Source organism: Oncorhynchus mykiss, chromosome 26 (genome assembly GCF_057628025.1).
Source record: "Oncorhynchus mykiss isolate SJ-2025 chromosome 26, ASM5762802v1, whole genome shotgun sequence".
NCBI classification, from domain to species: Eukaryota; Metazoa; Chordata; class Actinopteri; order Salmoniformes; family Salmonidae; genus Oncorhynchus; species Oncorhynchus mykiss.
Window position 1 is genome coordinate 52,790,379 of NC_143047.1, and position 27,229 is coordinate 52,817,607.

General features: G+C 46.6%; 1 protein-coding gene across 1 annotated transcript in view; it reads right to left on the minus strand.

Annotated features, from left to right (window-relative positions):
- Positions 1-16,897: 16,897 nt before the first annotated feature.
- The window catches only part of slco3a1b (solute carrier organic anion transporter family member 3A1b), a 50,053-nt gene continuing 39,721 nt past the window's right edge, over positions 16,898-27,229 (minus strand). The window contains exons 7-10 of the mRNA XM_090221996.1: positions 23,829-23,964; positions 22,176-22,348; positions 18,232-18,296; positions 16,898-17,506 (exon numbers count right to left, since the gene is read on the minus strand). Coding sequence (XP_090078122.1) covers positions 17,130-17,506; positions 18,232-18,296; positions 22,176-22,348; positions 23,829-23,964 — 751 coding nt within the window. The 3' untranslated portion in view covers positions 16,898-17,129. The remainder of the gene's footprint in view (positions 17,507-18,231; positions 18,297-22,175; positions 22,349-23,828; positions 23,965-27,229) is intronic.

Sequence of the window (27,229 nt, forward strand, 5' to 3'; positions counted from 1 at the left end):
TAACTCTCCTCCTGCCGGCCGTCTCAGGCCGCTTCCCATTCCCTCTCGACCGTGGTCTCACATCGCCTTAGATTTTGTCACCGGACTGCCTTCGTCAGCAGGGAAGACTGTTATTCTTACGGTTGTCGACAGGTTCTCTAAGGCGGCTCATTTTATTCCCCTTGCTAAGCTTCCTTCTGCTAAAGAGACGGCACAAATCATCATCGAGAATGTTTTCAGAATTCATGGCCTTCCGTCAGACGTCGTTTCGGACAGAGGTCCGCAATTCACGTCTCAATTTTGGAGGGAGTTTTGCCGTTTGATTGGGGCTTCCGTCAGTCTCTCTTCCGGCTTTCACCCCCAGTCTAACGGTCAAGCAGAACGGGCCAATCAGACTATTGGTCGCATCTTACGCAGTCTTTCTTTTCGCAACCCTGCGTCTTGGTCAGAACAGCTCCCCTGGGCAGAATACGCCCACAACTCGCTTCCTTCGTCTGCGACCGGGCTATCTCCTTTTCAGAGTAGCCTCGGGTACCAGCCTCCGCTGTTCTCATCTCAGTTCGCCGAGTCCAGCGTCCCCTCCGCTCAGGCTTTTGTCCAACGTTGCGAGCGCACCTGGAAGAGGGTCAGGTCTGCACTTTGCCGTTATAGGGCGCAGACTGTGAGGGCTGCTAATAAGCGTAGAACTAAGAGTCCTAGATATTGTCGCGGTCAGAGAGTTTGGCTCTCCACTCAGAACCTTCCCCTTAAGACCACTTCTCGCAAGTTGACCCCGCGGTTCATTGGTCCGTTCCGTATTTCTCGGATCATTAATCCTGTCGCAGTTCGACTTCTTCTTCCGCGATATCTTCGTCGCGTCCACCCGGTCTTCCATGTCTCCTGTGTCAAGCCCGTTCTTCGCGCCCCCGCTCGTCTTCCCCCCCCCCCCCCCCATCCTTGTCGAGGGCGCACCCATCTACAGGGTCCGTAGGATTTTGGACATGCGTCCTCGGGGCCGTGGTCATCAGTACCTAGTAGATTGGGAGGGGTACGGTCCTGAGGAGAGGAGTTGGGTTCCCTCTCGGGACGTGCTGGACCGTGCGCTGATCGATGATTTCCTCCGTTGCCGCCAGGTTTCCTCCTCGAGTGCGCCAGGAGGCGCTCGGTGAGTGGGGGGGTACTGTCATGTACTGTCATGTTGTGTCTTGTTTCTGTCCTTTCCCTTCACCCTGTCTCCCTCTGCTGGTCGTTGTTAGGTTACCTTTTCTCCCCCTCTTTCCCCCAGCTGTGCCTTATCTCCTCCTAACTACCTCGTCACCCCTTTTCCCACCTGTTCCCTTTTTCCCTCTGATTAGTCCTCTATATCTCTCTCTGTTTCTGCTCCTGTCTTTGTCGGATTCTTGTTTGTGTTGTTCATGCCTGAACCAGACTATCGTCATGTTTGCTGCAACCTTGTCCTGTCCTGTCGGAATCTGCCGGTCCATCTGAGCCTACGTTTTGTTTTGTTATTAAAGAAGCTCTGTTTACGTTAATTCGCTTTTGGGTCCTCATTCACGCACCGTAACACTACAGCTCAGCGTTCAACACCCTATTGCCCACGAAGCTCGTCACTAAGCTAAGGACCCTGGGACTAAACAGCTCCCTCCGCAACTGGATCCTGGACTTCCTGACGGGCCGCCCCCAGGTGGTAAGGGTAGGCAACAACACGTCTGCCACGCTGATCCTCAACAATGGGGCCCCTCAGGGGTGTGTACTTAAGTCCCCTTCTGTACTCCATGTTCACCCACGACTGAGTGGCCAAACACGACTCCAACACCATCATTAAGTTTTCTGATGACACAACAGTGATCACAGACAGCGATGAAACAACCTATAGGGAGGAGGTCAGAGAACTGGCAGTGTGGTGCCAGGACAACAACCTCTCCCTCAATGTGAGCAAGACAAAGGAGCTGATTGTGAACTATAGGAAAAGGCGGGCCGAACAGGTCCCCATTAACATCAACGGGGCTGTAGTGGAGCGGGCTGAGAGTTTCAATTTCCTTGGTGTCCACATCACCAATGATCTATCATGGTCCAAACACACCAAGACAGTCGTGAAGAGGGCACGACAAAACCTTTTCCATCTCAGGAGACTGAAAAGATTTGGCATGGGTCCCCAGATCCTCAAAAAGTTATACAGCTGCACCAATGAGAGCACCGGTTGCATCACTGCCTGGTATGGCGCAACAGAGGGTAGTGAGTACAGCCCAGTACATCACTGGGGCCAAGCTTCCTGCAATCTAGGAACAATATAATAGGTAGTGTCAGAGGAAAGCCCATAAAATTGTCAGAGACTCCAGTCACCCAAGTCATAGACTGTTCTCTTTGCTACCGCACGGCAAGTCTAGGGCCAAAAGGCTCCTTAACAGCTTCTACCCCCAAGCCATAAGACTGTTCTCTTTGCTACTGCACGGCAAGTCTAGGTCCAAAAGGCTCCTTAACAGCTTCTACCCCCAAGTCATAGACTGTTCTCTTTGCTACCGCACGGCAAGTCTAGGGCCAAAAGGCTCCTTATGTTATGGTGAGTGAATGAGGACCCAAAAGCGAACTAACTTAAACAGAGCTTCTTTAATAACCAAACTTAGGTAGGCTCAGATAGACCGGCAGATTCCGACAGGACAGGACAAGGTTACAGCAAACATGACGATAGTCTGGCTCAGGCATGAAACACAAACAAACAAGAATCCGACAAGGACAGGAGCAGAAACAGAGAGAGATATAGGGACCTAATCAGAGGGAAACAGGGAACAGGTGGGGAACGGGTAGTTAGAGGAGACAAGGGACAGCTGGGGGAAAGCGGGGGAGAAAAGGTAACATAACAACGACCAGCAGAGGGAGACAGGGTGAAGGGAAAGGACAGAGACAAGACACAACATGACAGTACCCCCCCACTCACCGAGCGCCTCCTGGCGCACTCGAGGAGGAAACCTGGCGGCAACGGAGGAAATCCTCGATCAGCGCACGGTCCAGCACGTCCCGAGAGGGAACCCAACTCCTCTCCTCAGGACCGTACCCCTCCCAATCGACAAGGTACTGGTGACCACGGCCCCGTGGACGCATGTCCAAAATCCTGCGGACCCTGTAGATGGGTGCGCCCTCGACAAGGATGGGGGGGGGGGGGGGAAGACGAGCGGGGGCGCGAAGAACGGGCTTAATACAGGAGACATGGAAGACCGGGTGGACGCGACGAAGGTATCGCGGAAGAAGAAGTCGAACTGCGACAGGATTAATGACCCGAGAAATACGGAACGGACCAATGAACCGCGGGGTCAACTTGCGAGAAGCCGTCTTAAGGGGAAGGTTCTGAGTGGAGAGCCAAACTCTCTGACCGCGACAATATCTAGGACTCTTAGTTCTACGCTTATTAGCAGCCCTCACAGTCTGCGTCCTATAACGGCAAAGTGCAGACCTGACCCTCTTCCAGGTGCGCTCGCAACGTTGGACAAAAGCCTGAGCGGAGGGGACGCTGGACTCGGCGAACTGAGATGAGAACAGCGGAGGCTGGTACCCGAGGCTACTCTGAAAAGGAGATAGCCCGGTCGCAGACGAAGGAAGCGAGTTGTGGGCGTATTCTGCCCAGGGGAGCTGTTCTGACCAAGACGCAGGGTTGCGAAAAGAAAGACTGCGTAAGATGCGACCAATAGTCTGATTGGCCCGTTCTGCTTGACCGTTAGACTGGGGGTGAAAGCCGGAAGAGAGACTGACGGAAGCCCCAATCAAACGGCAAAACTCCCTCCAAAATTGAGACGTGAATTGCGGACCTCTGTCCGAAACGACGTCTGACGGAAGGCCATGAATTCTGAAAACATTCTCGATGATGATTTGTGCCGTCTCTTTAGCAGAAGGAAGCTTAGCAAGGGGAATGAAATGGGCCGCCTTAGAGAACCTATCGACAACCGTAAGAATAACAGTCTTCCCCGCTGACGAAGGCAGTCCGGTGACAAAATCTAAGGCGATGTGAGACCACGGTCGAGAGGGAATAGGAAGCGGCCTGAGACGGCCGGCAGGAGGAGAGTTACCGGACTTAGTCTGCGCGCAGACCGAACAAGCAGCCACGAAACGACGCGTGTCATGCTCCCGGGTGGGCCACCAAAAACGCTGGCGAATGGAAGCAAGCGTACCCCGAACGCCAGGGTGGCCGGCTAACTTGGCAGAGTGAGCCCACTGAAGAACGGCCAGACGAGTAGGAACGGGAACGAAAAGAAGGTTCCTAGGACAAGCGCGCGGCGACGGAGTGTGAGTGAGCGCTTGTTTTACCTGCCTCTCAATTCCCCAGACAGTCAACCCGACAACACGCCCCTCAGGGAGAATCCCCTCGGGGTCAGTGGAGGCTACTGAAGAACTGAAGAGACGAGACAAAGCATCAGGCTTGGTGTTCTTAGAGCCCGGACGATAAGAAATCACGAACTCGAAACGAGCGAAAAACAGCGCCCAACGCGCCTGACGCGCATTAAGTCGTTTGGCAGAACGGATGTACTCAAGGTTCCTATGGTCAGTCCAAACGACAAAAGGAACGGTCGCCCCCTCCAACCACTGTCGCCATTCGCCTAGGGCTAACCGGATGGCGAGCAGTTCGCGGTTACCCACATCATAGTTACGTTCCGACGGCGACAGGCGATGAGAAAAATACGCGCATGGGTGGACCTTGTCGTCAGAGAGGGAGCGCTGAGAAAGAATGGCTCCCACGCCCACCTCTGACGCGTCAACCTCGACAACGAACTGTCTAGAGACGTCAGGTGTAACAAGGATAGGAGCGGATGTAAAACGATTCTTGAGGAGATCAAAAGCTCCCTGGGCGGAAACGGACCACTTAAAGCACGTCTTGACAGAAGTAAGGGCTGTGAGAGGAGCGGCCACCTGACCGAAATTACGGATGAAACGACGATAGAAGTTCGCGAAGCCGAGAAAGCGCTGCAGCTCGACGCGTGACTTAGGGACGGGCCAATCAATGACAGCTTGGACTTTAGCGGGATCCATCTTAATGCCTTCAGCGGAAATAACAGAACCGAGAAATGTGACGGAGGAGGCATGAAAAGTGCACTTCTCAGCCTTCACAAAAAGACAATTCTCTAAAAGGCGCTGGAGGACACGTCGAACGTGCTGAACATGAATCTGGAGTGACGGTGAAAAAATCAGGATATCGTCAAGGTAAACGAAAACAAAGATGTTCAGCATGTCTCTCAGGACATCATTGACTAATGCCTGAAAGACAGCTGGAGCGTTAGCGAGGCCGAAAGGAAGAACCCGGTATTCAAAGTGCCCTAACGGAGTGTTAAACGCCGTCTTCCACTCGTCCCCCTCCCTGATGCGCACGAGATGGTAAGCGTTACGAAGGTCCAACTTAGTGAAAAACCTGGCTCCCTGCAGGATCTCGAAGGCTGAAGACATAAGAGGAAGCGGATAACGATTCTTAACTGTTATGTCATTCAGCCCTCGATAATCTATGCAGGGGCGCAGAGACCCGTCCTTCTTCTTGACAAAAAAAAACCCCGCTCCGGCGGGAGAGGAGGAGGGGACTATGGTACCGGCGTCAAGAGCTACAGACAAATAATCCTCGAGAGCCTTACGTTCGGGAGCCGACAGAGAGTATAGTCTACCCCGGGGGGGAGTGGTTCCCGGAAGGAGATCAATACTACAATCATACGACCGGTGTGGAGGAAGAGAGGTGGCCCTGGACCGACTGAACACCGTGCGCAGATCGTGATATTCCTCCGGCACCCCTGTCAAATCACCAGGCTCCTCCTGTGAAGAAGAGACAGAGGAAACAGGAGGGATAGCAGACATTAAACATTTCACATGACAAGAGACGTTCCAGGAGAGGATAGAATTACTAGACCAATTAATGGAAGGATTATGACAAACTAGCCAGGGATGGCCCAAAACAACAGGTGTAAAAGGTGAACGAAAAATCAAAAAAGAAATGGTTTCGCTATGATTACCAGAAACAGTGAGGGTTAAAGGTAGCGTCTCACGCTGAATCCTGGGGAGAGGACTACCATCCAGGGCGAACAAGGCCGTGGACTCCCTTAACTGTCTGAGCGGAATGTCATGTTCCCGAGCCCAGGTCTCGTCCATAAAACAGCCCTCCGCCCCAGAGTCTATTAAGGCACTGCAGGAAGCTGACGAACCGGTCCAGCGTAGATGGACCGACAAGGTAGTGCAGGATCTTGAAGGAGAGACAGGAGTAGTAGCGCTCACCAGTAGCCCTCCGCTTACTGATGAGCTCTGGCTTTTACTGGACATGAAGTGACAAAATGACCAGCAGAACCGCAATAGAGACAGAGGCGGTTGGTGATTCTCCGTTCCCTCTCCTTAGTCGAGATGCGGATACCTCCCAGCTGCATAGGCTCAGCTCCCGAGCCGGCAGAGGAAGATGGTAGTGATGCGGAGAGGGGAGCAACGGAGAACGCGAGCTCCTTTCCACGAGCTCGGTGACGCAGATCAACCCGTCGCTCAATGCGAATAGCGAGTTCAATCAGGGAATCCACGCTGGAAGGGACCTCCCGGGAGAGAATCTCATCCTTTACCTCTGCGCGGAGACCCTCCAGAAAACGAGCGAGCAAAGCCGGCTCGTTCCAGCCACTGGAGGCAGCAAGAGTGCGAAACTCAATAGAGTAGTCTGTTATGGATCGATTACCTTGACATAGGGAAGACAGGGCCCTGGAAGCCTCCTCCCCAAAAACAGATCGATCAAAAACCCGTATCATCTCCTCCTTAAAGTCCTGATACTGGTTAGTACACTCAGCCCTTGCCTCCCAGATTGCCGTGCCCCACTCACGAGCCCGTCCAATAAGGAGAGATATGACGTAGGCGACACGAGCAGTGCTCCTGGAGTAAGTGTTGGGCTGGAGAGAAAACACAATATCACACTGGGTGAGGAACGAGCGGCATTCAGTGGGCTCCCCAGAGTAACACGGCGGGTTATTGATTCTGGGCTCCGGAGATTCGAAAGCCCTGGAAGTGGCCGGTGGATCGAGGCGGAGATGGTGAACCTGTTCTGTGAGGTTGGAGACTTGGGTGGCCAGGGTCTCAACGGCATGTCGAGCAGCAGACACTTCCTGCTCGTGTCTGCCTAGCATCGCTCCCTGGATTCCGACGGCTGAGTGGAGAGGATCCGAAGTCGCTGGGTCCATTCTTGGTCGGATTCTTCTGTTATGGTGAGTGAATGAGGACCCAAAAGCGAACTAACTTAAACAGAGCTTCTTTAATAACCAAACTTAGGTAGGCTCAGATAGACCGGCAGATTCCGACAGGACAGGACAAGGTTACAGCAAACATGACGATAGTCTGGCTCAGGCATGAAACACAAACAAACAAGAATCCGACAAGGACAGGAGCAGAAACAGAGAGAGATATAGGGACCTAATCAGAGGGAAACAGGGAACAGGTGGGGAACGGGTAGTTAGAGGAGACAAGGGACAGCTGGGGGAAAGCGGGGGAGAAAAGGTAACATAACAACGACCAGCAGAGGGAGACAGGGTGAAGGGAAAGGACAGAGACAAGACACAACATGACACCTTAACAGCTTCTACCCCCAAGTCATAGACTGTTCTCTTTGCTACCGCACGGCAAGTCTAGGGCCAAAAGGCTCCTTAACAGCTTCTACACCCAAGCCATTAGACTGTTCTCTTTGCTACCGCACGGCAAGTCTAGGGCCAAAAGGCTCCTTAACAGCTTCTACCCCCAAGCCATTAGACTGTTCTCTTTGCTACCGCACGGCAAGTCTAGGGCCAAAAGGCTCCTTAACAGCTTCTACCCCCAAGCCATTAGACTGTTCTCTTTGCTACCGCACGGCAAGTCTAGGGCCAAAAGGCTCCTTAACAGCTTCTACCCCCAAGCCATAAGACTGCTGAACAATTAATCAGATGGCCACCGGACTATTACATTGACCCCCCCTTCCAGTTGTTTTGTACAATGCTGCTACTCGCTGTTTATTATCTATGCATAGTCACTTCACCCCTACCTACATGTACAAATTATCTCTAAACTGTATCCCCGCACACTGACTCGGTACCGGTACCCCCTGTATATAGCCTCCACACTGACTCTGTACCGGTACCCCCTGTATATAGCCTCCACATTGACTCTGTACCGGTACCCCCTGTATATAGCCTCCACATTGACTCGGTACCAGTACCCCCTGTATATAGCCTCCACATTGACTCTGTACCAGTACCCCCTGTATATAGCCTCCACATTGACTCTGTACCGGTACACCCTGTATATAGCCTCCACATTGACTCTGTACCGGTACACCCTGTATATAGCCTCCACATTGACTCTGTACCGGTACCCACTGTATATAGCCTCCACATTGACTCTGTACCAGTACACCCTGTATATAGCCTCCACATTGACTCTGTACCGGTACACCCTGTATATAGCCTCCACATTGACTCTGTACCGGTACCCCCTGTATATAGCCTCCACATTGACTCTGTACCGGTACACCCTGTATATAGCCTCCACATTGACTCTGTACCAGTACCCCCTGTATATAGCCTCCACATTGACTCTGTACCGTAACACCCTGTATATAGCCTCCACATTGACTCTGTACCGGTACCCCCTGTATATAGCCTCCACATTGACTCTGTACCGGTACCCCCTGTATATAGCCTCCACATTGACTCTGTACCGGTACCCCCTGTATACAGCCTTGTTATAGTTATGTTATTGTGTTTTTTTTAACTATTTTTTACTTTCGTTTTTTTGGTAAATATTTTCTTAACTCTTCTTGAACTTTGTTAAGGGCTTGTAAGTCAGCATTTCACTGTGAGGTCTACACCTGTTTGTTAAGGGCTTGTAAGTCAGCATTTCACTGTGAGGTCTACACTGTTGGTTAAGGGCTTGTAAGTCAGCATTTCACTGTGAGGTCTACACTGTTGGTTAAGGGCTTGTAAGTCAGCATTTCACTGTGAGGTCTACACCTGTTTGTTAAGGGCTTGTAAGTCAGCATTTCACTGTGAGGTCTACACTGTTGGTTAAGGGCTTGTAAGTCAGCATTTCACTGTGAGGTCTACACTGTTGGTTAAGGGCTTGTAAGTCAGCATTTCACTGTGAGGTCTACACTGTTGGTTAAGGGCTTGTAAGTCAGCATTTCACAGTAAGGTCTACCCTTGTATTCGGCGCATGTGACCAATACAATTTGATTTGATTTGATCAGAGTTCACCATCTAAATGAGGCCCCAGGTCACTACACTTAGCCCTAGATTCTATCAGATCAGTGTTAACCCACAGTAACACAGAGTTCATCATCTAAATGAGCCCTAGATTCTATCAGATCAGTGTTAACCCACAGTAACACAGAGTTCATCATCTAAATGAGCCCTAGATTCTATCAGACCAGTGTTAACCCACAGTAACACAGAGTTCACCATCTAAATGAGCCCTAGATTCTATCAGATCAGTGTTAACCCACATCATTGTTTTTGTTTAGGCGATGTTGGAGGTGTGCATTGGAACAGTCACATCCACAAGCGGCTCCCAGCGTTATACCTATCACAGACATTGCCATTGGATGCACCAATTCTTTCAATGACTTCCAATGAATGGAAGTTTACAAGTACAGTAGAGTTCCAGTCATTTTACTAACGCTAGTTAGCATTGGCTCGCAAAATGACCTCCAACTTCCTCCATACTGCCGAGATATAGAAATGGTATCCACAAGTTAATCTGACTCTGGGGAAGCAGAAAAAATGCCAGAAATTGGCAGTATGGCTTTAACGCTGATCTGATTGAATGTAGGCCTGAGTTGGGCCTTGGTACTACTATAACCTGGTCCTACATCCCTTGGTACTCTGTCCTACTATAACCTGGTCCTACTATAACCTGGTCCTACTATAACCTGACCCTACTACAACCTGGTCCTACTATAACCTGGTCCTACTATAACCTGGTCCTACTATAACCTGGTTCTACTATAACCTGGTCCTACATCCCTTGGTACTCTGTCCTACTATAACCTGGTCCTACTATAACCTGGTTCTACTACAACCTGGTCCTACATCCCTTGGTACTCTGTCCTACTATAATCTGGTCCTACTATAACCTGGTTCTACTACAACCTGGTCCTACATCCCTTGGTACTCTGTCCTACTATAACCTGGTACTACTATAACCTGGTTCTACTACAACCTGGTCCTACATCCCTTGGTACTCTGTCCTACTATAACCTGGTACTACTATAACCTGGTCCTACTATAACCTGGTCCTACTATAACCTGGTCCTACTATAACCTGGTCCTACTTTAACCTGGTCATACTATAACCTGGTCCTACTATAACCTGGTCCTACATCCCTTGGTACTCTGTCCTACTATAACCTGGTCCTACTATAACCTGGTCCTACTATAACCTGGTCCTACTATAACCTGGTCCTACATCCCTTGGTACTCTGTCCTACTATAACCTGGTCCTACTATAACCTGGTCCTACTATAACCTGGTCCTACTATAACCTGGTCCTACATCCCTTGGTACTCTGTCCTACTATAATCTGGTCCTACTATAACCTGGTCCTACTATAACCTGGTCCTACTATAACCTGGTCCTACTATAACCTGGTCCTACATCTCTTGTTACTCTGTCCTACTATAACCTGGTCCTACTATAACCTGGTCCTACTTTAACCTGGTCATACCATAACCTGGTCCTACTATAACCTGGTCCTACTTTAACCTGGTTATACTATAATCTGGTCCTACTATAACCTGGTCCTACTTTTACCTGGTCATACTATAACCTGGTCATACTATAACCTGGTCCTACTATAACCTGGTCCTACTATAACCTGGTCCTACTTTAACCTGGTCATACTATAACCTGGTCCTACTATAACCTGGTCCTACTATAACCTGGTCCTACTATAACCTGGTCGTACTATAACCTGGTCCTACTATAACCTGGTCCTACTTTAACCTGGTCATACTATAACCTGGTCCTACTATAACCTGGTCCTACATCCCTTGGTACTCTGTCCTACTATAACCTGGTCCTACTATAACCTGGTCCTACTATAACCTGGTCCTACTATGACATGGTCCTACTATAACCTGGTCCTACTATAACCTGGTCCTACTATAACCTGGTACTACTATAACCTGGTCCTACATCCCTTGGTACTCTGTCCTACTATAACCTGGTCATACTTTAACCTGGTCATACTATAACCTGGTCCTACTATAACCTGGTCCTACTTTAACCTGGTTATACTATAACCTGGTCCTACTATAACCTGGTCCTACTATAACCTGGTCCTACTATAACCTGGTACTACATCTCTTGTTACTCTGTCCTACTATAACCTGGTCCTACTATAACCTGGTCCTACTATAACCTGGTACTACTATAACCTGGTACTACTATAACCTGGTCCTACTATAACCTGGTCCTACATCCCTTGGTACTCTGTCCTACTATAACCTGGTCCTACTATAACCTGGTCCTACTTTAACCTGGTCATACCATAACCTGGTCCTACTATAACCTGGTCCTACTTTAACCTGGTTATACTATAATCTGGTCCTACTATAACCTGGTCCTACTTTTACCTGGTCATACTATAACCTGGTCCTACTATAACCTGGTCCTACTATAACCTGGTCCTACTTTAACCTGGTCATACTATAACCTGGTCCTACTATAACCTGGTCCTACTATAACCTGGTCATACTATAACCTGGTCCTACTATAACCTGGTCCTACTTTAACCTGGTCATACTATAACCTGGTCCTACTATAACCTGGTCCTACTATAACCTGGTCATACTATAACCTGGTCCTACTATAACCTGGTCCTACTTTAACCTGGTCATACTATAACCTGGTCCTACTATAACCTGGTCCTACATCCCTTGGTACTCTGTGCTACTATAACCTGGTCCTACTATAACCTGGTCCTACTATAACCTGGTCCTACTATGACATGGTCCTACTATAACCTGGTCCTACTATAACCTGGTCCTACTATAACCTGGTACTACTATAACCTGGTCCTACATCCCTTGGTACTCTGTCCTACTATAACCTGGTCATACTTTAACCTGGTCATACTATAACCTGGTCCTACTATAACCTGGTCCTACTTTAACCTGGTTATACTATAACCTGGTCCTACTATAACCTGGTCCTACTATAACCTGGTACTACATCTCTTGTTACTCTGTCCTACTATAACCTGGTCCTACTATAACCTGGTCCTACTATAACCTGGTACTACTATAACCTGGTACTACTATAACCTGGTCCTACTATAACCTGGTCCTACATCCCTTGGTACTCTGTCCTACCATAACCTGGTCCTACTATAACCTGGTCCTACTTTAACCTGGTTTTACTATAACCTGGTCCTACTATAACCTGGTCCTACTATAACCTGGTCCTACTATAACCTGGTCATACTATAACCTGGTCCTACTATAACCTGGTCCTACTTTAACCTGGTCATACTATAACCTGGTCCTACTATAACCTGGTCCTACATCCCTTGGTACTCTGTCCTACTATAACCTGGTCCTACTATAACCTGGTACTACATCTCTTGTTACTCTGTCCTACTATAACCTGGTCCTACTATAACCTGGTCCTACTATAACCTGGTACTACTATAACCTGGTACTACTATAACCTGGTCCTACTATAACCTGGTCCTACATCCCTTGGTACTCTGTCCTACTATAACCTGGTCCTACTATAACCTGGTCCTACTTTAACCTGGTCATACCATAACCTGGTCCTACTATAACCTGGTCCTACTTTAACCTGGTTATACTATAATCTGGTCCTACTATAACCTGGTCCTACTTTTACCTGGTCATACTATAACCTGGTCATACTATAACCTGGTCCTACTATAACCTGGTCCTACTATAACCTGGTCCTACTTTAACCTGGTCATACTATAACCTGGTCCTACTATAACCTGGTCCTACTATAACCTGGTCATACTATAACCTGGTCCTACTATAACCTGGTCCTACTTTAACCTGGTCATACTATAACCTAGTCCTACTACAACCTGGTCCTACATCCCTTGATACTCTGTCCTACTATAACCTGGTCCTACTATAACCTGGTCCTACTATAACCTGGTCCTACTATAACCTGGTCCTACTATGACATGGTCCTACTATAACCTGGTCCTACTATAACCTGGTCCTACTATAACCTGGTCCTACTATAACCTGGTACTACTATAACCTGGTCCTACATCCCTTGGTACTCTGTCCTACTATAACCTGGTCATACTTTAACCTGGTCATACTATAACCTGGTCCTACTATAACCTGGTCCTACTTTAACCTGGTTATACTATAACCTGGTCCTACTATAACCTGGTCCTACTATAACCTGGTACTACATCTCTTGTTACTCTGTCCTACTATAACCTGGTCCTACTATAACCTGGTCCTACTATAACCTGGTACTACTATAACCTGGTCCTACTATAACCTGGTCCTACTTTAACCTGGTCATACCATAACCTGGTCCTACTATAACCTGGTCCTACTTTAACCTGGTTATACTATAATCTGGTCCTACTATAACCTGGTCCTACTTTTACCTGGTCATACTATAACCTGGTCATACTATAACCTGGTCCTACTATAACCTGGTCCTACTATAACCTGGTCCTACTTTAACCTGGTCATACTATAACCTGGTCCTACTATAACCTGGTCCTACTATAACCTGGTCATACTATAACCTGGTCCTACTATAACCTGGTCCTACTTTAACCTGGTCATACTATAACCTAGTCCTACTACAACCTGGTCCTACATCCCTTGGTACTCTGTCCTACTATAACCTGGTCCTACTATAACCTGGTCCTACTATAACCTGGTCCTACTATAACCTGGTCCTACTATGACATGGTCCTACTATAACCTGGTCCTACTATAACCTGGTCCTACTATAACCTGGTACTACTATAACCTGGTCCTACATCCCTTGGTACTCTGTCCTACTATAACCTGGTCATACTTTAACCTGGTCATACTATAACCTGGTCCTACTATAACCTGGTCCTACTTTAACCTGGTTATACTATAACCTGGTCCTACTATAACCTGGTCCTACTATAACCTGGTCCTACTTTAACCTGGTCATACTATAACCTGGTCCTACTATAACCTGGTCCTACATCCCTTGGTACTCTGTCCTACTATAACCTGGTCCTACATCCCTTGGTACTCTGTCCTACTATAACCTGGTCCTACATCCCTTGGTACTCTGTCCTACTATAACCTGGTACTACTATAACCTGGTACTACTATAACCTGGTCCTACTATAACCTGGTCCTACTATAACCTGGTCCTACTATAACCTGGTCCTACTTTAACCTGGTCATACTATAACCTGGTCCTACTATAACCTGGTCCTACATCCCTTGGTACTCTGTCCTACTATAACCTGGTACTACTATAACCTGGTCATACTATAACCTGGTCCTACTATAACCTGGTCCTACTTTAACCTGGTCATACTATAACTTTGATAAAGGATAAATACATAAAATGTTTCAGTGGTAGATAGCTCGACAGATGTTTTTGAAGCAGAACATATAAAAATTGAATGTAAGTTTTACTAAAAACTAAAAGTGAGACCTAACTGTGTGACCGGGTCAGTATTTGACCGTTATCCATGAGAGAACTGTTTAGTCTTGGTCACAATGCATTTTGCGTGATAAAGTCTTCTGGAACATTCTGGATCTGAAGGCTAATAACTGCTCAATACAGATTTAACCCTTGGTAAACAATCAGCCACTCCCATGTCCGTGCAAGTGACATACTGAATATATGTTTACATGCATAAATCAGCAAGCTTTTTCATCAAAATAATATTATCACCTGCTGCCACTGTTATTGTTTTTTAAAATATGCTTTTGGAAGTTATAGTTTTTTCTTGATGGCAATTTATGTCTATCAAGGAAAAACATTTTAAATTAACAATACATTAATATAATAAGCAGAACAATATCGCTGCCAAACAGCCAGAGATATGGTTGAACTGACAACCATTTTCCTTGATCATGACTAGAGCCCAGAGTTATTCCTGGTTAGAAAAGCTCCTGGAAAACTGATGAATACGGCGTTTTAAAAGAAAAATCAGAAGGTAAGGTGTTGAGTGTCCAAACAGTTGAACTACTGATCTCTGTCTGAATCGTGTGCAGTGATGTCAGATTTACTAACACCACAGTGAATGAAGTAAAGGGATCAGCGATATGTAGTGCCAGAACATTCTAGACTTCTTCTATAAATATCACTATCTTCAATATATCTTTAACTCTAACTAGGTTTGCAAAACTCTAGTGAAATGACTACGTTTTCCAGAAATCCTACTTGGAAGGTTCCCAGAATCAGGGTGGAATAAGCAGGACATCTGGAATCCTTCAACTAGGATCTCTGGAAAACCATGGAAGTTTGGGAAAATTACTGGAATTCTGCAAACCTATCTCCAACTCACCTGTAGTGGAACTCTAACCTGCTAACCCACTAGCCTGCTGGTAAACCTGTCTATCATCTGTGGTGGAACTCTAACCTGCTAACCCACTAGCCTGCTGGTAAACCTGTCTATCATCTGTGGTGGAACTCGAACCTGCTAACCCACTAGCCTGCTGGTAAACCTGTCTATCATCTGTGGTGGAACTCTAACCTGCTAACCCACTAGCCTGCTGGTAAACCTGTCTATCATCTGTGGTGGAACTCGAACCTGCTAATCCACTAGCCTGCTGGTAAACCTGTCTATCATCTGTGGTGGAATTCTAACCTGCTAACCCACTAGCCTGCTGGTAAACCTGTCTATCATCTGTGGTGGAATTCTAACCTGCTAACCCACTAGCCTGCTGGTAAACCTGTCTATCATCTGTGGTGGAACTCTAACCTGCTAACCCACTAGCCTGCTGGTAAACCTGTCTATCATCTGTGGTGGAACTCTAACCTGCTAACCCACTAGCCTGCTGGTAAACCTGTCTATCATCTGTGGTCGAACTCTAACCTGCTAATCCACTAGCCTGCTGGTAAACCTGTCTATCATCTGTGGTGGAACTCTAACCTGCTAACCCACTAGCCTGCTGGTAAACCTGTCTATCATCTGTGGTGGAACTCTAACCTGCTAACCCACTAGCCTGCTGGTAAACCTGTCTATCATCTGTGGTGGAACTCTAACCTGGTAACCCACTAGCAAACCTGTCAGTCAAATGAAACATTGGTTTAATGGCAGGTTCAACTAGCCCCTCCTTTAAGAGGATGGACTAGGACCAAACAACCAGTCAGAATAAAAAGACAATCATAAGCCGAAATCATTCAGATGATCTAGTGGGGATGCTTTCATATGTTCATTGGGACTGGTTGGAACTGAAAGAGATTTCCTATGATATGTAGAGCTGAGGAGAACAGACACTCTGAGGTGGATCAGGTCAGGACTGACCCTGTGGATCTGCACCCAGAGAGGACAACAAGTCCACCCCCTGTGGCCCTGACAAAACCCATTGAATTCTACCCAGCCTGTATTACCACTGTGTTGTCTACCACTGTGTTGGCTCAGAACAGTCATCCCAGGAGGAGACCTGTTAATGTGGATAAAACTGATCAGAAATGTCTATTAAAGACCAGAATAAAGAGTGAATAGTAGTGTGTTGTGACGGCAACAGCCGTCAGCCAGCAAGCCAGCCAGTTAGCTTGCCAGTCAGCCAGCCAGCCAGTTAGCTTGCCAGCCAGCCAGCCAGTTAGTTAGCTTGCCAGCCAGCCAGCCAGTAGGTTAGCTTGCCAGTCAGGCAGTCAGCCAGCCAGCCAGTTAGCTTGCCAGCCAGCCAGCCAGTTAGTTAGCTTGCCAGTCAGCCAGCCAGCCAGTTAGCTTGCCAGTCAGCCAGCCAGCCAGTTAGCTTGCCAGCCAGCCAGCCAGTAGGTTAGCTTGCCAGTCAGGCAGTCAGCCAGCTTGCCAGTCAGGCAGCCAGCCAGTAGGTTAGCTTGCCAGTTAGGCAGTCATCCAGCTTGCCAGTCAGGCAGCCAGCCAGTTAGTTAGCTTGCCAGTCAGGCAGTCAGCCAGCTTGCCAGTCAGGCAGCCAGCCAGTAGGTTAGCTTGCCAGTCAGGCAGTCATCCAGTTAGTCGTCTCCCGGGTCTTGGAGAAACTATAAAACAGACTCCATGTTATAACTCATCTCTGGTTCCTCCAGGTTATATATAAATGTTGTCCGGTTGCCTGGGTTCTGGGTGATCTCCTTGCCGAGGTTGTCCAGAGTCACGTTGGAGGCAAACAGCTGGGTGGGAGTCAGGTAGCCTTCACTGTTCTTAATGTATTTCTTATAGTTGGTCCGGAGACACTGCCAAGTGGTGGTGTAAAGGATGAAGGCGGTGGACTTGAGAGCGATGGCGATACTCACGTAGAGGTGTCGATAGGCCACGTTGTCGTACAGCATGCAGGCTCCCTTATCTCCACAGACTGTGGACCAGAACAGGCAGGTGGAGTCGATGCCCATGCCGAAGATCAGAGGGGGAGGGATGAAACCTGGGAGGAGAGGGAACATAGATCAGACATTAGACCCAAAACTTAGATGCTGTGATTGTCTGGTTTGCTTGGTTCATTGTGGCTTGAAAATGCAAACACTAGATCAGCCATCATACTTAAACACATACAGTACAGCTAACATTACATTGAATGAATTCAGCTTGGTTTGTATTGTACATAAACAATGGAAATAAAGCCATGTTATTGATGACAGTGATCTCTTACCTAGTAGTCTCAGGCCCAGAAACATGTTATTGATGACAGTGATCTCCTACCTAGTAGTCTCAGGCCCAGAAACATGTTATTGATGAGAGTGATCTCATACCTAGTAGTCTCAGGCCCAGAAACATGTTATTGATGACAGTGATCTCCTACCTAGTATTCTAAGGCCCAGAAACATGTTATTGATGACAGTGATCTCATACCTAGTAGTCTCAGGCCCAGAAACATGTTATTGATGACAGTGATCTCCTACCTAGTAGCCTCAGGCCCAGAAACATGTTATTGATGACAGTGATCTCCTACCTAGTAGTCTCAGGCCCAGAAACATGTTATTGATGACAGTGATCTCCTACCTAGTAGTCTCAGGCCCAGAAACATGTTATTGATGACAGTGATCTCCTACCTAGTAGTCTCAGGCCCAGAAACATGTTATTGATGACAGTGATCTCCTACCTAGTACTCTGAGGCCCAGAAACAAGTTATTGATGACAGTGATCTCCTACCTAGTAGTCTCAGGCCCAGAAACAGAACTCCAAGAGCGTAGGATTTTAGCTCAGGGCTCACTGTTCTGAAACACAAAGAAACACACTATAGAAAGCAGTCAAAATGTACAGCAGCAAGCCGTTACATCAGCAGCAAGCCATTACAGCAGCAGCATAGTAACAGCAGCATAGTAACAGCAGCATAGTAACAGCAGCATAGTAACACCAGCATAGTAACACCAGCATTGTAACACCAGCATAGTAACAGCAGCTTAGTAACAGCAGCATAGTAACAGCAGCCTAGTAACAGCAGCATAGTAACAGCAGCATAGTAACACCAGCATAGTAACATCAGCATAGTAACACCAGCATAGTAACAGCAGCATAGTATAGGGCTGCATGGTAGCCTAGTGGTTAGAGAGTTGGACTAGTAACCGAAAGGTTGCAAGTTCAAATCCCAGAGCTGACAAGGTACAAATCTGTCGTTCTGCCCCTGAACAGGCAGAAAACCCACTGTTCCTAGGCCGTCATTGAAAATAAGAATTTGTTCTGCCTAGTAAATAAAGGTCAAATATTTTTTTTAAAAGTAACAGCAGTATAGTAACAGCAGCAAGCCGTTACAGCAGCAGCATAGTAACAGCAGCATAGTAACATCAGCATAGTAACAGCAGCAAGCCATTACAGCAGCAGCCATCCGTTACAGCAGCAGCATAGTAACAGCAGCATAGTAACAGCAGCATAGTAACAGCAGCATAGTAACAGCAGCATAGTAACATCAGCATAGTAACAGCAGCAAGCCATTACAGCAGCAGCAAGCCGTTACAGCAGCAGCATAGTAACAGCAGCATAGTAACAGCAGCATAGTAACATCAGCATAGTAACAGCAGCAAGCCATTACAGCAGCAGCAAGCCGTTACAGCAGCAGCATAGTAACAGCAGCATAGTAACAGCAGCATAGTAACAGCAGCATAGTAACAGCAGCCTAGTAACAGCAGCATAGTAACAGCAGCATAGTAACAGCAGCATAGTAACAGCAGTAAGCCATTACAGCAGCATAGTAACAGCAGCATAGTAACAGCAGCATAGTAACAGCAGTAAGCCATTACAGCAGCATAGTAACAGCAGCATAGTAACAGCAGCATAGTAACAGCAGCAAGCCATTACAGCAGCATAGTCAATCAATCAATCAATCAAATTTATTTTATATAGCCCTTCGTACATCAGCTGATATCTCAAAGTGCTGTACAGAAACCCAGCCTAAAACCCCAAACAGCAAGCAATGCAGGTGAAGAAGCATAGTAACAGCAGCATAGTAACAGCAGCATAGTAACAGCAGTAAGCCATTACAGCAGCATAGTAACAGCAGCATAGTAACAGCAGCATAGTAACAGCAGCATAGTAACAGCAGCATAGTAACAGCAGTAAGCCATTACAGCAGCATAGTAACAGCAGCATAGTAACAGCAGCATAGTAACAGCAGTAAGCATGTGGAAATAAAGGGATATTCATGATGGAATAAAGTGTAAGAAACCTAATGTGAACTGTTACAGGCTTTGGTTTGACCATTTCTGCTTTGGAGTTGGACTTTAGCACAGATTGGTTTCACATCCTTAGTCAGTATGTGTTACACCTGTTCTGGTTGTCACCTCGTTAGTCAGTATGTGTTACACCTGTTCTGGTTGCCATCTCGTTAGTCTGTAGGTGGTACACCTTTGCTGGTGTAATCTCATTAGTGGGAAGGTGTTTCTACTGTGCTGGCCCAGGTGTTATTTAAGAGTGTCTGGCCCAGGTGTTATTTAAGAGTGTCTGACCCAGGTGTTATTTAAGAGTGTCTGGCCCAGGTGTCATTTAAGAGTGTCTGGCCCAGGTGTTATTTAAGAGTGTCTGACCCAGGTGTCATTTAAGAGTGTCTGACCCAGGTGTTATTTAAGAGTGTCTGACCCAGGTGTTATTTAAGAGTGTCTGACCCAGGTGTTATTTAAGAGTGTCTGACCCAGGTGTTATTTAAGAGTGTCTGACCCAGGTGTTATTTAAGAGTGTCTGGCCCAGGTGTTATTTAAGAGTGTCTGACCCAGGTGTTATTTAAGAGTGTCTGGCCCAGGTGTCATTTAAGAGTGTCTGGCCCAGGTGTTATTTAAGAGTGTCTGACCCAGGTGTTATTTAAGAGTGTCTGGCCCAGGTGTTATTTAAGAGTGTCTGACCCAGGTGTTATTTAAGAGTGTCTGGCCCAGGTGTCATTTAAGAGTGTCTGGCCCAGGTATTATTTAAGAGTGTCTGACCCAGGTGTTATTTAAGAGTGTCTGACCCAGGTGTTATTTAAGAGTGTCTGACCCAGGTGTTATTTAAGAGTGTCTGACCCAGGTGTTATTTAAGAGTGTCTGACCCAGGTGTTATTTAAGAGTGTCTGACCCAGGTGTTATTTAAGAGTGTCTGGCCCAGGTGTTATTTAAGAGTGTCTGACCCAGGTGTTATTTAAGAGTGTCTGGCCCAGGTGTCATTTAAGAGTGTCTGGCCCAGGTGTTATTTAAGAGTGTCTGACCCAGGTGTTATTTAAGAGTGTCTGGCCCAGGTGTTATTTAAGAGTGTCTGACCCAGGTGTTATTTAAGAGTGTCTGACCCAGGTGTTATTTAAGAGTGTCTGGCCCAGGTGTTATTTAAGAGTGTCTGGCCCAGTGCTCCAGTTGCCTTGAGAGATGTGTGGGGTTAACACCTGTAGTTGGCTCCCAATCTGATTTCTAGAAAAACATCCTTTATCTGATTTCCTTGGTTTAGTATTGCACCACCTTTTTGGTTTGCTTCCTGTCTATAAGTTTGGTGTGGGTTTTTCGTTGCCTCTTCTTGGGGAAATTTAGTGGGCTCTCATGGTGGGTGTCTTTAAGGTTCCAGTTGTTGTTGCTAGTCAACTGTCAGTGGACACCCCCATGAGTGTCTTTCAGAACCCCTCCTAAACCTGTTTGGTTTTGGTTGGTGTCAGTGACTCTTTGTTCGTTCCCCTTCTGTTTCAGGAACATTAATTCTTGCTGGGGACCAGAATGATGACATCGGGGGTTAGAGGATTTCATTGATTAGGACCCTTTGACTATTGCAAATCCAGCAGCTACTCTTCCTGTGGTCCACATAACACAGGTACGTCTGAGTGGTCTAACCTGATGAGTATGATAACAGAGGGGGTCTGGGTTAGAGGTTACCTGATGAGTATGATAACAGAGGGGGTCTGGGTTAGCGGTTACCTGATAACATTAATAACAGAGGGGGTCTGGGTTAGCGGTTACCTGATGAGTATGATAACAGAGGGGGTCAGGGTTAGAGGTTACCTGATGAGTATGATAACAGAGGGGGTCAGGGTTAGAGGTTACCTGATGAGTATGATAACAGAGGGGGTCTGGGTTAGCGGTTACCTGATGAGTATGATAACAGAGGGGGTCAGGGTTAGAGGTCAGGGTTAGAGGTTACCTGATGAGTATGATAACAGAGTGTGTCTGGGTTAGAGGTCAGGGTTAGAGGTCAGGGTTAGAGGTCACATGATGAGTATGATAACATAGGGGGTCTGGGATAGAGGTCAGGGATAGAGGTCGGGGTTAGAGGTTACCTGATGAGTATGATAACAGAGGGGGTGTGGGTTAGAGGTCAGGGATAGAGATGACCTGATAACAGAGGGGGTCTGGGTTAGAGGTCAGGGTAAGAGGTTACCTGATGAGTATGATAACAGAGGGGGTCTGGGTTAGAGATCAGGGTTAGAGATGACCTGATGAGTATGATAACAGAGGGGGTCTGGGTTAGAGGTCGGGGATAGAGATGACCTGATGAGTATGATAACAGAGGGGGTCTGGGTTACAGGTCAGGGATAGAGATGACCTGATGAGTATGATAACAGAGGGGGTCTGGGTTAGAGGTCAGGGATAGAGATGACTTGATGAGTATGATAACAGAGGTGGTCTGGGCCAGAGGTCAGGGTTAGAGGTTACCTGATAAGTATGACGATCGAGGGTGTCTGGGCCATGGCTCCGATCATGCTGCACACACAGATGACACAAAGGAAGGTGATAAAGGCCTGTTGGCAGCCTGGACTGGGACATTTCCCCGGCAACGCCACCGACTCCTCCTCCTTACTGCTGATACACATACAGCTGGTCAGGTTCTGGAGGAGGACAGGAGAGGATATTACCTATAGATAGACAGCTGGTTCTGGAGGACAGGAGAGGATATCACCTATAGATAGACAGCTGGTTCTGGAGGACAGAAGAGGATATCACCTATAGATAGACAGCTGGTTCTGGAGGAGGACAGGAGAGGATATCACCTATAGATAGACAGCTGGTTCTGGAGGACAGGAGAGGATATCACCTATAGATAGACAGCTGGTTCTGGAGGACAGGAGAGGATATCACCTATAGATAGACAGCTGGTTCTGGAGGACAGAAGAGGATATCACCTATAGATAGACAGCTGGTTCTGGAGGACAGGAGAGGATATTACCTATAGATAGACAGCTGGTTCTGGAGGACAGGAGAGGATATCACCTATAGATAGACAGCTGGTTCTGGAGGAGGACAGGAGAGGATATCACCTATAGAAAGACAGTTGGTTCTGGAGGACAGGAGAGGATATCACCTATAGATAGACAGCTGGTTCTGGAGGAGGACAGGAGAGGATATCACCTATAGATAGACAGCTGGTTCTGGAGGAGGACAGGAGAGGATATCACCTATAGATAGACAGCTGGTTCTGGAGGACAGGAGGGGATATCACCTATAGATAGACAGCTGGTTATGGAGGAGGACAGGAGAGGATATCACCTATAGATAGACAGCTGGTTCTGGAGGACAGGAGAGGATATCACCTATAGATAGACAGCTGGTTCTGGAGGACAGGAGGGGATATCACCTATAGATAGACAGCTGGTTCTGGAGGAGGACAGGAGAGGATATCACCTATAGATAGACAGCTGGTTCTGGAGGAGGACAGGAGAGGATATCACCTATAGATAGACAGCTGGTTCTGGAGGACAGGAGAGGATATCACCTATAGATAGACAGCTGGTTCTGGAGGACAGGAGAGAATATTACCTATAGATAGACAGCTGGTTCTGGAGGACAGGAGAGGATATCACCTATAGATAGACAGCTGGTTCTGGAGGAGGACAGGAGAGGATATCACCTATAGATAGACAGCTGGTTCTGGAGGAGGACAGGAGAGGATATCACCTATAGATAGACAGCTGGTTCTGGAGGAGGACAGGAGAGGATATCCCCTATAGATAGACATACAGCTGGTCAGGTTCTGGAGAGGAGTGGATACAATATATAAACTATAGGAATCATTGGGCCCTGGTCTTAAGTAGTGCACTATATAGGGAATAGGGTGCCATTTGGGACTCACCCACATACTTCTATATAACACATGACTAATATAGCTTGCTCCTACAGTTTTGGTGACCCTGATATGATGTACCCAATGGGTTTATGTGATCTACTATCATGTGAATGGTGATGCAGCAATCCATGGGACAGCTGTATAGGACTCTATAATGTATAGAGACTTTTAGAACATGGTCTACTATGGATGTCAATGACAATGCAGCTGGCTGTAAAGGTCCTGCCAGAAGACCAGGGACTTACAGGTGTGAGGCAGCCGGCGAAGCAGGCAGAGAGGTAGGTGATCCCGTTGGAGCCACACACAGGGCTCACTGAGGCTGTGTAGCAGTTACAGTTGTTGATGCAGGCATGCTCCGGTCTCTGCCATGACCGCAGGGTCCTGGGAACAGGCAAACAGGTTCTGTTATATAGAAACCATGGCATTATCAAAACACTGGAAACATGCTATGTACAATGATAGCTACAGTGGGGCAAAAAAGTATTTAGTCAGCCACCAATTGTGCAAGTTCTCCCACTTAGAAAGATGAGAGAGGCCTGTAATTTTCATCGTAGGTACACGTCAACTATGACAGACAAAATGAGAAAAAATATCCAGAAAATCACATTGTAGGATTTTTAATGAAATTATGGTGAAAAATAAGTATTTGGTCACCTACAAACAAGCAAGATTTCTGGCTCTCACAGACCTGTAACTTCTTCTTTAAGAGGCTCCTCTGTCCTCCACTCGTTACCTGCATTAATGGCACCTGTTTGAACTTGTCATCAGTATAAAAGACACCTGTCCACACTCCAAACTCCACTATGGTCAAGATCAAAGAGCTGTCAAAGGACACCAGAAACAAAATTGTAGACCTGCACTAGGCTGGGAAGACTGAATCTGCAATAGGAAAGCAGCTTGGTTTGAAGAAATCAACTGTGGGACCAATTATTAGGAAATGGAAGACATACAAGACCACTGATAATCTCCCTCGATCTCGGGCTCCACGCAAGATCTCACCCCGTGGGGTCAAAATGATCACAAGAACGGTGAGCAAAAATCCCAGAACCACACGGGGGGACCTAGTGAATGACCTGCAGAGAGCTGGAACCAAAGTAACAAAGCCTACCATCAGTAACACACTACGCCGCCAGGGACTCAAATCCTGCAGTGCCAGACGTGTCCCCCTGCTTAAGCCAGTACATGTCCAGGCCCATCTGAAGTTTGCTAGAGAGCATTTGGATGATCCAGAAGAAGATTGGGAGAATGTCATATGGTCAGATGAAACCAAAATATAACTTTTTGGTAAAAACTCAACTCGTGTTTGGAGGACAAAGAATGCTGAGTTGCAACAATACCAGACAGTCTTGTCTGTCTGTAGCCTGTTTGTCTGCATGGCAGTTGTTTTAGTGGTGTCGGAGCATGGCAGTTGTTTTAGTGGTGTCGGAGCATGGCAGTTGTTTTAGTGGTGTCGGAGCATGGCAGTTGTTTTAGTGGTGTCGGATCATGGCAGTTGTTTTAGTGGTGTCGGAGCATGGCAGTGTTTTAGTGGTGTCGGAGCATGGCAGTTGTTTTAGTGGTTTCGGAGCATGGCAGTTGATTTAGTGGTGTCGGAGCATGGCAGTTGTTTTAGTGGTTTCGGAGCATGGCAGTTGTTTTAGTGGTGTCGGAGCATGGCAGTTGTTTTAGTGGTGTCGGAGCATGGCAGTTGTTTTGGTGGTGTCGGAGCATGGCAGTTCTAAACTAGCATCTATAGAGGCTACACTGTCATCTATAGAGGCTACACTTTCATCTATAGAGGCTACACTTTCTGTCATCTATAGAGGCTACACTTTTATCTATAGAGGCTACACTATCATCTATAGAGGCTACACTATCATCTATAGAGGCTACACTTTCTGTCATCTATAGAGGCTACACTATCATCTATAGAGGCTACACTAGCATCTATAGAGGCTACACTATCATCTATAGAGGCTACACTATCATCTATAGAGGCTACACTATCATCTATAGAGGCTACACTATCATCTATAGAGGCTACACTTTCTGTCATCTATAGAGTCTACACTCATCTATAGAGGCTACACTAGCATCTATAGAGGCTACACTATCATATATAGAGGCTACACTATCATCTATAGAGTCTACACTATCATCTATAGAGTCTACACTATCATCTATAGAGGCTACACAATCATCTATAGAGGCTACACTATCATCTATAGAGGCTACACTATCATCTATAGAGGATACACTTTCATCTATAGAGGCTACACTATCATCTATAGAGGCTACACTATCATCTATAGAGGCTACACTATCATCTATAGAGGCTACACTATCATCTATAGTCTACACTAGCATCTATAGAGGCTACACTTTCATCTACAGAGGCTACACTATCGTCTATAGAGGCTACACTGTCATCTATAGAGGCTACACTGTCATCTATAGAATCTACAATATCATCTATAGAGGCAACACTTTCATCTATAGAGGCTACACTTTCTGTCATCTATAGAGGACACACTTTCTATCATCTATAGAGGCTACACTTTCTATAATTTACAGAGGCTACACTTTCTGTCATCTATAGAGGCTGCACTTCCATCTATAGAGGCTACACTATCATCTATAGAGACTACACTTTCACTTATAGAGGCTACACTTCCTATCATCTATAGAGGCTACACTTTCATCTATAGAGACTACACTTTCTGTCATCTATAGAGGCTACACTTTCATCTATAGAGGCTACACTATCATCTATAGAGGCTACACTATCATCTATAGAGGCTACACTATCATCTATAGAGGCTACACTATCATCTATAGAGGCTACACTATCATCTATAGAGGCTACACTATCATCTATAGAGGCTACACTTTCACTTATAGAGGCTACACTTCCTATCATCTATAGAGGCTACACTTTCATCTATAGAGACTACACTTTCTGTCATCTATAGAGGCTACACTTTCACTTATAGAGGCTACACTTCCTATCATCTATAGAGGCTACACTTTCATCTATAGAGACTACACTTTCTGTCATATATAGAGGCTACACTATCATCTATAGAGGCTACACTATCATCTATAGAGGCTACACTATCATCTATAGAGGCTACACTATCATCTATAGAGGCTACACTATCATCTATAGAGGCTACACTTTATGTCATCTATAGAGTCTACACTATCATCTATAGAGAATACACTTTCATCTATAGAGGCTACACTATCATCTATAGAGGATACACTTTCTGTCATCTATAGAGTCTACACTAGCATCTATAGAGGCTACACTATCATCTATAGAGGCTACACTTTCATCTATAGAGGATACACTTTCTGTCATCTATAGAGTCTACACTATCATCTATAGAGGCTACACTTTCATCTATAGAGGATACACTTTCATCTATAGAGGATACACTTTCTGTCATATATAGAGGCTACACTATCATCTATAGAGGCTACACTATCATCTATAGAGGCTACACTTTCATCTATAGAGGCTACACTATCATCTATAGAGGCTACACTATCATCTATAGAGGCTACACTATCATCTATAGAGGCTACACTATCATCTATAGAGGCTACACTGTCATCTATAGAGGCTACACTATCATCTATAGAGAATACACTTTCATCTATA